General features: G+C 35.5%; 1 protein-coding gene across 8 annotated transcripts; it reads right to left on the bottom strand.

The window, feature by feature from the left end:
• Window positions 1-885: 885 nt before the first annotated feature.
• Window positions 886-11507, bottom strand: LOC18423463 (uncharacterized). Of its 8 annotated transcripts, none has more exons than XM_088874428.1 (5): window positions 11312-11475; window positions 10737-10854; window positions 9427-9510; window positions 6093-7068; window positions 886-1187 (listed from the first exon to the last, which is right to left on the bottom strand). In XM_088874428.1, exon 4 carries the CDS (start codon window positions 6842-6844, stop codon window positions 6098-6100), a length of 747 nt encoding a protein of 248 aa, XP_088730554.1. In that variant the 5' UTR covers window positions 6845-7068; window positions 9427-9510; window positions 10737-10854; window positions 11312-11475; the 3' UTR covers window positions 886-1187; window positions 6093-6097. The 8 variants fall into 8 exon arrangements, 6 of the variants coding, with proteins under 6 accessions (XP_088730554.1, XP_020530427.2, XP_011627022.2 ...); XM_020674768.2 differs by having other exon boundaries at window positions 6093-7042; XR_016061206.1 differs by lacking the exons at window positions 10737-10854; window positions 11312-11475 and adding an exon at window positions 5842-5935 and having other exon boundaries at window positions 9427-9552.
• Window positions 11508-13130: the final 1623 nt, after the last annotated feature.

The raw sequence follows: 13130 nt of genomic DNA, 5'->3' as shown, positions 1-13130 counted from the left end.
TAATCTTCTTTAATAAATTTTTGATATGTGCTTTTTTTCTACCGTTTAAAGCAGCAACCTTATATGTAACTTTTCCTTAATGCATTAGAGAAATTTAAGCAGAAGACACCAACGGTGTCCGATAAGGTAAAAACACCTCCCGTTGTTAAGCCCTGCGAGCGGCTCCATACTTTCCCTTCTGTCTCTCTCTATCTCTCTCTCTCTCTCTCTCTCTCTCTCTCTCAAGAGCTCATACACAGAACATTTCTCGTTTTGGTTTCCATGCCCTCCTCTCATTTCACCTCGTAAACAAAACCCAAGTACAAAGCAATTGCAACATAATCCACGAAAGGTAAGATCGAATGCCTATACATTATCTAAACATTCACAAAAGAGAGACCTGACCAGAATCATTATCATAAAACCACGGCAGAACATACTAAAAGCAGCACAATTCATACAAATGACTAGGAAAAGCTGGCCTAGAAAGTGATAAAAGGGTTAGAGAATCGGTGAGAATTTTAAACAAAGAAAGAGGAAGAGGAGGAAGGGCAACGGTGGGGGCTCAATGTTGTGTGAGTTGGGCAGGGCTTCGAAAGGGTAGTGTTTTTCGACACTTCATACGTAAAATTTCGGCAGTTCCCCACTTTTTGACCCCTTTGGATGACTAAGCTGGAGGATGAACCTTGAATGTTGGTGTTTCAGCTGTCATGCCCCATTACCCCTGGAGTGAAGATGCTGAAAGCTACTGAATTCTAACAAGCTGGTTTACTAGAAATGCACAAAGAAAAGCATACAATTGTTAAAGAGAATCACAGGGATGTGCAGCATGTCACTGCACATAAATAAACAAATAAATAAAACTATAGATGCAAAGACATGAAAACAAAACAAAAGACCAGAATGGGACTTCTTGATGTATTGTACTCTTATTGAAGACAAACAATGACTTGTACACAAGTTGAATCAAGTGAAATCGAAGAGTCCATGAAAGTATAGTCAGAAGCCATTTAGAGAATCGACAGTTCATGAAACATAGTCGGAAACCATGCCGCTACTTCTGTATCAACCTTGTCCTTGCACAGAAGATTTTCCATGCCGATAAATATCAGAAATTGCAATGCTAATATATCCTCTACAATGACTTCTCATTGTATCAAGCTGCCTGGTCAAAATTGTTTAGCAAATGACGCTTCCCACATCCACGTCTGTAAAGATAGAACAATTTTTAACAAGTAAGATTTCTTAAGTATTATTAAGAGGCAACCCTCATAAACAACAACAACAACGATAGAATAATTTTCACAAGTAATATTTCTTAAGAGTATCATTAAGAGGAAACCCTCGGAAACAACAATAACAATAATAGAACTATAAAGAAGATGAAAACCCAAAATACAAGTTTTCCATTTTTTTTCTTGTTCGGCCATTAGTAAGGATATCTTGTAAAAAGTTGAACAGGGAGAAGCATGTGTTCAATGAAAATTTGAATAACCATCATCATCATTGTCGTCATCATCCAATCCTTAGCCCGACTAATTGGGGTCGGCTACACAATATTGTCCTTCTATTCTGCTCTTATCATAGGCCAGACCCTCAATCAGACCATGAGTCACCATATCACTTCTCACTCCTTCCAACTATGTCCTTTTAGACCTTCTCCTTGTCCTTTTAGAACTTTCCATTTAAACCAAATCAACCCTCCTAATAGGCGTTGTTCTTGGTCAACGAGTTGTTCTTGGTCAACATACACATGGCTAGAACACCTAAGTCTACTTTCCCTCAACTTATTGTCTATTGAAGTCACCCTTAAGTTTCCTCGGATGTATTTGTTCTGAATTCTATCATGTCTTGTCTTGCCACTCATCCATCTCAAATTTTCATCTCAAACACATACCCCCAACAATCCATCTCATATAGTATGATTGGCCCTACAGCCGTCCTATAGAACTTTCCCTTCAGCTTCATTGGTATGCGACGAACACATAAGACTCTAAAAGCACATCTCTAATTCTATGTGTGACATCTTTCTCAATCTCTCCATGCTCTTGGAATATCGACCGAAGATATCGACAAAAATCTCTATTAGGTACCTCTTGACCATCAATCTTAAACTAATTCCTCGTTTCTACTCCTATTATTACTAAATTTACATTCTATTTATTTTGTCTTAGTCTGGCTAATTTTAAAACCTTTAAATTCTAGAGCATCCCTCAAAAGTTCTAACTTTGCACTGATGCCATCCTCCAAAAAAAATAAAAAACTCAAAGGGAAAAAATGCACTGACTAAAGATTAATGGAAGCCTATAGGCCTAGCTTCAATGGCTTCACAAATTCAATAGTATTCTAAAGAAACAATGTGCTTAGAAGGAAAAATCAACTCCAAATGAAGTCCTTACTATATACCCTACCCAAACCAAAACACACGCACAAAAAAAAAAACCAAATTCTCATTCAAATGTAGTTAGAATTCCTAATCAAAATTGAACCCAAATTTGACATTTTTGCCCCCAAGGAAAGAAACTAAAAACTCGTTCTTAAAAATCATAAAGAAAAACATTAACTTCAAAAGTCGCTACTCTTTGCTCCGATCTCAAAATAACTAATATGATCCTATTTGAAAGCAATGCAAGTCCAAAAACATTCAAATGCCCACGCCAATTTCGCCAGCAAACTAGGCTAAAAATAACAATGAAGGTCCAAACTTGGTCGTGAAGTTTTTTGCGCATGGTCAGTCAGCATCATTCTCTACTGGTTAGAAAGAGATCTCCCTCGAGTTCTAACAATACATTAAATTCTTCAATGCGTCAGCAACAATCTTCTTCAGCTCCTCTGAAATCCACAAATTCTTTGATCAGGCTGGCCTTTCCATTTGACCAAATGCTGACTGTAGAAAACAAGAAGTAGTAATGATCAGAATGTCAAGAACTCTATGGACCTACTCACCAACCAACTTAAATATATGCACCATCCACTCAACATTCACTGCATTAATGGGCTTTCCACATCATCATCCAAGCCTATCCCAATTATTTAGGGTTGGTTTTAGGATTCATGATAAGATGTGGCAAAATTTTACACTAGCTGCCTACTTAACACAACCAACCTCCTTTACCCCGGCTTGGGACAGTTTAAGGGAAAGTTTAAAGTCCTCACCCTTATTAGACCAATCAATGGGCTCTCCATGATACTCATATAAATTGGAGATATTACAGATACGCGAGATCCTATACCACTCTGGAAGTTCAATCTTGCATGCATTTTTGTCAATCTTTTGAAGCACATAGCATTCGCCAAATCTTTTGCATTTTTAACTTTGGACATGTACCACCAGGAAAGTGCTCTCACCTAAAATATGCCATCACCAAATCACCTTCATTGAACTCCTTGCACTTCTGTCAGCATGATCTTATACTTGTCATAGCTCTCTTGAGGCCTTTCTAGCACTTGTTTATGAACCTACTAAAGATTTTTAGCTCTAGGCTTCAATGCATCACCATAGTTTTGTTCGTCCTTTGACAAAGGAACGAGTCCAATGTCTTGTTCTCTTGTTGGTCCATATAGTACCTCAAAAGGTGACCATCCTATGGACCAATTGACAATGCTATTACAGGCAAATTTAGCTTGAAGAATCTGATCCCACTATGAAGGACTCCTGGAAGGCTCCTCAATAAATTCCCCATACTTATTAACAACCTTTCTCTGACCACCATCTTAGGGTGATACGCAATGTACTGGAGCTGAGTTCCTAACTTTTTCCATAAGAGTCATCAAATATGACTCACGAACCTCCTATCTCGGTATGAAGTGATGGTCTTAGGAACTCCATGAAGCCAAATCACCTTGAAAAATAAATCAGCTGCAAATAAATCAGCTGCACATGTGGCATCAAGAACGTCCTTTCAAGGAATAAAATATGTAATCTTTGGAACACGATCTACCACGGAAAAAAAGAATCGCAGCATCTAGCAGTCTTAGGAAGTCCAACCAGAAAAACAACGAAGACGTCAGTCCAAGGGCTAGTAGGGAATAGGAAGAGGGGTGTACAATCCAATATTCAAAGATCGGCCATTAGATAGCTGACAAATCATGCACTTCTCTACAAATTGACTGACATTCCACTTAAGACAAGGCCAAAAATAATTTTCTCCACCAATGCGATGGTCATGTCTCATCCAAAATGTGCCCCAAGACCCCCGTTGTGCATCTCAACAATAATTTTGATCCACAGGGAACCTTCAAGAATGCATAATTGACTTCCTTTGAAAAGAAAATCATCCTGCAACACCAAGTTCGAACAAAGAACCTTATTTCCCTGTAGACATTGATCAATAGTTCTACATAAATGTGGGTCAATAGCATATAATTGTTGAAGATTTCATATTCAATCACCAAATATGAAATAACCCCAAGCAAACGACATTCTGCTTAATGCATCAGGAGCTTTGTTTTGGCTGCCCATCTTATGAAGAATTATAAAAGAGGATTCCTGCCAATAAAGAAATCCATTTGGCATGTGTTCGATTCAATTTCTTCAAGGCATTTAAGAATTCAAGGTTTCATGTTCTCAAAAGAAGATAAACTCCCTCTGTAGAAGATAAAGCTTCCAATGCCAAAAGGCTTGCACAATCTCATAAAATTCTACATTGTAAGCAGAATATCGAACCTTTGATTCATTCAACTTTTCATTGAAGAGGGCCATGGGCTTGCCTTCTTAGTAAGGACAGCCAATACCCACATGCAAAGCACCACACTCTAATTGGAAATTTTTTCTCAAAATCTAGGAGTGCCAGAATAGGAGCACTAGTCACCTTTTCTTTCACAAGTCTGAAACTTTCATCTGCTACCTTAGTCCTTTCAAAAGACCCTTTCATCATGCAATTGGAGATAGGTGAAATAATGGTCCTGAAATTTGAAAACCATGCACTATCCATTTAAGTCGTTCACAAGAGGCTGAGATGTTTCATCGTCTCAAGACTCAAGAGTAAGAACTGAACTCAAAATGGCAGCGAGCATGACAAATGAAGGAATCCAAATTCTCAGAAAGCTCGTGAGGAATACTGGATCTCTTTGTTTATTATCCAACATCCAAGAAGATTTTAGTGAGTTAGCAACTCCACATATTATGCTTCATAAGTAACCTCATTCATGTGGAACAGCAAAGAATGTCTTTACCAAATAAAGGAAGGATTGCATAACACCATCAAAAAAAAAGGAAGGAGTCCATTCAACTCCAGAACTTGCTTCCCCAGACTTTTCATATCATAGGAATCCTAAAAATTCTTTTATGTAAAAAAAGGTGTCAATCACATCAACTAGCATTACACATCCAAAGAAAAAATCCATTAGTATTGGCTTTAGCAGCCCATTGACCTGTTAACATATAAATTGCGATTGTGAAAGACAGTCATAGCATCAAAAACCATGCTTGGTTGAGAGATGATTTACCATTTAAGACAGAACATCATATCCTAGAGTATTTTATCACACAAAATATATCCATGCTACAAAGAAGAGGTTTGTGTTCATGAGTGTTATAAATATGAACTCTCACATGAAAATACTAGGAAAAACATGGTAGTTGAGGAGAAAGGATTCAGTTATTTCACTACTCATACCCAACTAGATGTAAACCATTTTAACTTAGAACAATAAAAGACTCAATCCAAATTCAAATCAACAAAATCAAAGTACAATCATAACATTGAAAAACTAAAACTAAGAAAATAAAGTCTTGAGATGGAGACAGGTAACATGAATTCAAAACTAAAACAGAATAAATTCAATAAACTATATTTGAGTTATATAAAAAACTCAACAATCTATATTATGTGAGAGAGAGAGAGAGAGAGAGAGACAAACATCAACATGTTTTTGGTTGGTTCAGTAGTAGGTATCAAACTTGTTGCATAGAGTTGCAATTGTCAACAACTAACATGAAGCTCAAGCCTGATTCCTATAGCATAAAAACAACAATTAAACATCACAAATATAAAAAAACACATCCATAAAGAAGGAGAAGACCATAGCATAAGCATCCATAAATGAAACGCTCGAAATTCAATGAACTGCATTTTGAGAGAGTGAGGGAGAGAGAGAGTGCCAAATCTTACCTTTATCACCTGAGCTTCTCCTTCCCCATAAGCTTCTTTGCCGCCTCCTTCACCTTCTCAATGTAACCCTCAATTGGTGGAGTGAGGGTAGCCATGAACCTATTCGCTGGAAAAGGGGTAAGATCAGGAACCAGAGCTGCCTCTCTCAAATGCTCAGGCAAAGCTTCAATTGCTTCCTTCTTCAACCTAAGCAATGTACTCTCAGCCGCTTGCCTCGCCCTATGCCTCCTCATCAAAAGCCTACTGTACTCTTTGGCCAATCTTCTCCCATCTTCAACAGTGAGCTCATACTTTGGTATATCCTTCTCATCAACAAGCCCTAGAGATATGAGGTCCAAACCAGGAGTCCCCAAAGCCATGGTCATCTCTGCTTTCATTTCCTTTCTCCTTTGTTTTGCCATTTCTATCTCTCTCTGTCTCTCCTTGCTTATAAGCCCCAGTTTTTCTCTCTCTGCCTCTCTTTGCCTCTCCTTAGGAGAGAGAAACCGAATTGGGGTTGGGGCATCAAGGCATGAATCCACCATTTTGTTGATTCTCTCAGCTGCTTCACCTCCTCTTCCTTTGGTTTGGGATTGGGGTTTGGAGGTCGTTTTCTTAGGGATTTTGGCGCGTTTGAGGGGTTGGCCTGGTTTGGCCTTAACTTTGCCCTTTGCTGTTCCGCTTACTGTTGCTCTTTGGAAGTAGAGAGAGGAGAGAGAGTGTGAGAATGGAGTTAGCGTTCTCGCTAGTTTCCATGGCATGCCGGTGGCCATGTTGGGATCTCTCTCTCTCTTTGCTGTTACGATCTGTGATCCTTGTACTCTCTAAACGCTCTATGAATGCTTAGGTGGTGTTTGATAACTTTCACTACAGTCTCCTTGGGAATCACCCCTGCCGCTGACTTTTCTGGATTGTGGGATGCAGGTGAAAATTGGCAAGATGAAAGCTGGAAGTGGTGCTGGTAATTTCACCTGTTTGGCAATGGGAAAGCTCAAAACTGCCAGTAATATTGTTAATTACGTATTTCATTGATATGATATGCGAAATGCAGTTTCTTAATAACATTTTGTAGTAAAATAGCATTCCTTCCGTTCATCCAATATAATACCAAACATGGAAATAGTTTCAAGGAATAATTGTGCGTGGAGATTTCATAAAAGTGTGAACCCCCTTTAATGCTACCAATATTTACATAAATAAGAAACAAAATTGATTTTCTTAATATCAAAATTTCATTCAATGCACAGGTAGCAAAGGCATCATGTGAAATACTAGGTCCTTGAAGAAAATGAATGCAACAAAAAAATTTCAGAATTGAGAATTCCCTGTTAATAAGAGGTTCTTACATGGAAGCAACCACTGTTTTAAAAGAGTTTGCATGATTTTACAAAACGAACTTAATTAATCAAATGTTTAGTAAACTATTAAAAGTACATTGTTAGTTTCATATGGTTACTTGTAATTAACTATCAAAAGATATATAAGTACATCCACTTGTGAAAATGGTATCTTCAACACAAATTTATTAGGATATTAAAAGAGGACATGAGATTACGAAATAAAAATAAAATGATATGAATATAGTATTGGGAGCCCACACCATTTTCATTCCTAACTACTATGTTGGCTCCCTTACCCATGAACAAAGAAAGAACGCTAACAAACTCATTCTTCATAAACTTAATGCAGAAGAAGCATGTCAACCCATAGTATTGATGTAACATAGCACTGATTTATAACATGACCAAATGACATAATTCAAATAAGTCTAGCAATACTATCACATACACTCGAAGCTTCTAAGCTCTCATGGATGAAATGAACATAAGTCGAGCAACAATTATATGCTAGGTGAACTCCAGGCAAACAATGGGCTTTCAGGTCAATTTGAAGTAAGATTTCTAGCAATTTCAGCCACTCAAACCCAACTTCAAGAAAAATAATGATCCAGATATCATAGAAGATACCAAAGGACAGTATGGATGCATCCAAATAGTGATGAACATATTGATTTGAAGTAAGCTTTCTAGCAATTTCAGCCATTCAAACCCAACTTCAAGCAAACTAATGATCCAGCTATCATAGAAGATACCAAAGGACAGTATGGATGCATCCAAGTAGTGACGAACATACACATTCAATAAAGAACATTCTCTAAACTTTTTTGGAGAGGAAGGTTGTTCACAGTGAGAGAGAGATACTCAATTACTGAGCAAGAAGAGAAGCCATCAGAATGCCTTCTTTGCCTCTTAATGTTTTCTCTCCTTTTTTGACAACCTTACAAAGAGAAAAACAATCTCTAAGCTCTCAACTTCAAATTAGCAAATCAACCATAGTCTTTCTAAACTGCAACACTCTTCTCTTCAATCATCTATATAAAAAGTCATGAATTTATGTCTAACCCCCCCTACAACAACGGTCCTCTTGATTTTTCAAAGTAAACAAGTCCAATTTCTCTCTCTACTGTGACAAAATCACACAGCAATCTACAATCAACTAAGTCCTAGAGAGGAAAAAACATATTATTGCCACACCAGGACCTATGGATGAGCACGGTCTTTCTCACTGTAACCAACTCTTCAATCAATCTAAAAACCGATAAAATCAAAATTGATCCCAATTCTTTCCCTCTGAAAAGTTCAAACAACATGCCTTTTCGCTCTATAATTGCTCCTCTTGCCGACTTTGCTTCTCTCTTTATCTCTTGCGGCAGATGAAGAAAAGGTTTGAGAGAGAAAGGGAAAGAAATTTTTCATCCAATCCATTTTGAAGAAATGAGGGAAAAATTCAGCTTTGCTATGTACCAAACATCACCAAAACCACCAAATAAACAGAGGAAATCCAACCCACAATAAAAGAAAAAAAAAAAAAACTTTATGGAGGGACAGTAGCAATAAAAAAAAAAACTTTATGGAGGGACAGTAGCAATAAATGAAAGTTCCATACTGTAAACTGAAATTTCATGGCTCCCATTTCAAGCCACGAAATAAAGAATGAATATAGCTCTCTAGAATCAGTAAACTAGAATTACCAATACATAAATATAGAAATCAAGGGTGCTTATTTTTTACATGCATTTGGGTCATCAAATATTATGAATCAATGAAATAAATCAGATTATCTTGTTCACTTGTGTATGAAAACAAATGGAGCAAGAAACCTGAAAACAGAATAAAATCCAGGAGATTTACAACAGAGAAACTTTAAGAAAGCCCTAAATTTTTTTAGGGCAGATTTACAAAAAAGAAAAATAACAAAAGCCGTAATATTTTTTCATGGTTTCCTAAAAAAATCGTGAGAGGATCGAAAACCTAAATTAGTATAACATAAAAAATAAAATATGCATATAACTCACTGATTGAGAGGTTAGTGCTCTGGCTCGCAGGGGGTGAGAGAGAGAGAACGGAGGGAAGGGAGGCTCGACGAAGAGGGAGATGTCCTGTTACACAGTTATCAAACGCCACCTTAGTGTCACTGTGTCACTCGTAAAGCTAGTCGGCATTCTCTTTTATTCTATGAAACCAGCACTTGAATTAGATTTTTTTTTATGAAAAATGGTTCCATAGGGCTTCACTCCTATCAAAATAACTAAAGCCTCACCTTATAATTCATAAAAAAAATTACAATTCAAGCATTGAAAAACCTTTAGATCGATAGTATCAAAATAAGTAAAGCCTCATCTCAAAATTCATAAAAAAATTATAATTCAAGCATAAAAAAACCTTTACATCGATCATCTAAGCATATCGGTTGTGAAAAAAAAAAATTATTTTAGGCCTAAAAATTGTGTATTAACAAATCATCTTGACCGTCTATTTCAACCTAAAATTAAGTATTCATAATTATGTAAGATTTGAACCATTTTTTGAGTTTTAAATTAATTGTCGGTGTTGGAAATTGATTTTGATCCATCATGGAGATTTTTGTCGCCAAAAGTAGTTTATAAATGAGCTTTATTTTAATTCTATAAAGCCTATAGGCCATATAGAAACTTCATCTTTTTTTATATATATATCAAAAAGACACGAACCATTCTAGAATGATAATATCAAATAACCCCTTAATCCTATAAATATCCCATAGAACCTCCAAGTTGAACAAAAAAAAGATATTTGATCCCTTCTTTCCTTTTCTATCGTCCAAATTATAGAATTTATTTCTTTTATTTCTTTTTTTTAAACACTCTATTATCTAAATTTTTGAAATGCTTTCTTTCTCTCTCTTTTTTCCTCACCTGTAAGCATCTTCCTGCCTCTCTCTAGCAGCTTCCCTGAATGCTTAACTCTCTCATCTCATTAACCTCATGGGCCAGTTTGATAACGGGAAGCAAGTTCATGAACTATAAATTGAAAGTTACTCTTTGCTGGGAAGAAAGAAGTTACGGTAAGAAGTTATGGGTTTCTGTGTTTGATAATATGCTAAAATGTTAAGAAGTTATGGGTTTTTGTGTTTGATAACTACTTCATGTCTTGAAAAATATTTATAAATTATCTATGTTTTTATTGTTTTATTTAGTTATTACTAAATTCCAAAGAATGGGCAACGTTCATATTTACTAAAATTTATCACCCATCGGATTTATGAGCTTCTAACAATTCAAGCGAAATGGAATTACATGGCTACTCAATCATAAAATTGTTAAAATTTATCTTCAAGTCTTATTACCATTGTAAATCCACTTTGTCGGTACCAATGAAGCACCGAATGATCACTTCGCCATATCCACAAGACGTGATAGGCATCAAAGCTCTCTATTGAAAATATTGCATAGAACGCGAATCAACTACAAAGTAATAATCACAAAAATCAGAACATAATTTCTCATATAATCCATTCCATACATTTTATTCAAAAAATCATAGCATAATTTCAAGTACTATGTTAAAAAAAAAATCATAGCTCCGAGATTAAATTGAAAGTAACAAAGAAAAATGAAAATGAATAAAGAGGAAGAAAAGTAATAAAGATGAAGATTAATTGTAAACAATGAAAAAAAAAAGAAGATTAAGAAAAATGACTCTATCATATCTGCACTGAAAACTCTCTCTCTCTCTATCACAACCCAAAAAAGAAAAAAAAAATCGAAACCCTCCCTTCCCGCCCCTTCCAAACTCCAAATCCCCCTTGTTCACTTCCATATTTTGTTTGTATTTTTTTTGTTGTACATGTAGACGAGTAAGAATCGCAAAAAGTAAATGAGGGTAATAAACAAAGATGAAAAGTAGAATTACTGGACGTACTTGAGATGTCTTCAACGGGCTTAAACTAGAGAGAGAGTAAAAGCATTGGCGATGCAGAGGGGCTCGGCTTGCAGAGAGAGATAAAAGGCGCTTTGATAGGGGAGAGAGAACGGGCTTGACGAAGCCAGTAGAGGAGAGAGAAGTTATGAGTCCTGGCACCCTAGTAAGTAAGGGGAAAGCTTTCTATATTCCCCCTGCTGCATAAACGTTCCATCCTTCTTTTTATCCAACCGTCTATTTTTTAATGGAAGGTTAAGATTGCCCTATTCAACGTTTCTATACTGTTTTATTGTTTTTTTTTTTCTATAAACTGTTTTGATACTAAATTTTGAACTTCTGTTCCTCTATTAAACTCGCAAAATATAAAAAAAAAATTAATAAAATAAAATGACTAAAATACTTTTGAAAATTTGAAGAGGTATTTTGATTATTATTTTTTATCAAAAAAAATTATTATTAATATTTTTTTGTAGATGCATCTCAATGAAAAGATGGCACGTACTAAATTTCATATTCAGAATAATTGTATTAAAAAATTAAAAATAAAATACTTTGAGACGTCGAATCTAAGATCAAACGGTGAATGGCTCTCTTGATAAAAAATAGACGGCTGGATGATAGGGGCAAGATAGAACTCCTATGTTGCAAGGGAACATAGAAAGCTTTCTCACAGGTAAGTTCAAAAAGGCACCATAAACACGATTTTTATGATGAAGTTATTAGGGTAAAAAAAAAAATAACAAACTCTATTATTTAGACCATGAAAAGGCTAAAGAATGGATTAATGGTTTTTTTCTAAAAAAAAGTTCATACAAGGATGCTACCTTATAATGTAGAACTATGGATGCCTCTCAAAAACCCATCGAAAAATATAGTTTTAATGTTGAAAAACCGTTTGATTGATCATCTCGACATCGAGATGTATGACTATAAAAAATAAAATGATTGTAAGTCGAAAAAATAATGCATTGTACAACATATTATATACACCGTCCATTTTCAAGATTTTCATGTGTTTATAGATCTACTTGATTTTAACCATTTTTTAAATTTAGAGTTCTATAATTAGATATAAAAATAAATTTTAAAATAATCTTAAAAACATTTTATATCAAAATTATATACGACGATAACATTTGAAGGTGCATCTTACCGCTAGACGTACGGATGCATCCGTATACAAACCCCACCCTTTTGTCTAATTTAGAGGGTTTCATGGCATTTTATGGGACCAGGGATTATTTCGATAATAAATTTAGAAAGGGGGTGTACATCTTTTGTCCTTTTAGTTTTATCCTTGGAAATGTATCAATCATCCTAAGGGACCAATTATTTAACATTCTTTCAATTTTATTAGGAGCACGCACTCATAGGAAAGTCTCATTCATATACTATGCTCCCTCGGGAGAACACTATACAATTATTCCCTCGTGTAAAAGATCGTCTCGAGTGATTTTTTTCCTATTTGAAGTTTTGGGATTCATTTCCTATTTGAAGTTTTGGGATTCATGTAATATTACTAGGTGATTAATGTCGAAGGAAAATAATTTATATTTTAAGTTCAGATCATTCCCTCCAAAAATTAGACGGTTTTAGTACGCTCTTGGGATACATTTTTTTCTTTTTAGGCCGATCGAAGTGAAGGTTAATATTTTTTTCTTTTTTTTTTTTTCCTTTGCAATAGTTTGCCAGATTCTAAAGAGACAATTTATCATTTATGAATGGAAGTTACACTTATTCTTGTCCTTTAAATTTCCAAATAGGTGGTTATAAGAGTATCATTGAATAGACACGAAGTTCCAAAAAGAAAAATCAACAA

This window comes from Amborella trichopoda, chromosome 8 (genome assembly GCF_054954075.1).
Source record: "Amborella trichopoda isolate Santa Cruz 75 chromosome 8, AtrichopodaSantaCruz75HAP2 v2.0, whole genome shotgun sequence".
In the NCBI taxonomy this organism is placed as follows: domain Eukaryota; kingdom Viridiplantae; phylum Streptophyta; class Magnoliopsida; order Amborellales; family Amborellaceae; genus Amborella; species Amborella trichopoda.
The sequence above is the reverse complement of the archived record's forward strand: the minus strand, read 5'-3'. Positions and strand labels throughout refer to the sequence as shown.

Bases quoted from the DNA above. Each gene is read 5' to 3' on its own strand.
- LOC18423463 (XM_011628720.3), bottom strand. From the start codon at position 6,844: ATGGCCACCGGCATGCCATGGAAACTAGCGAGAACGCTAACTCCATTC.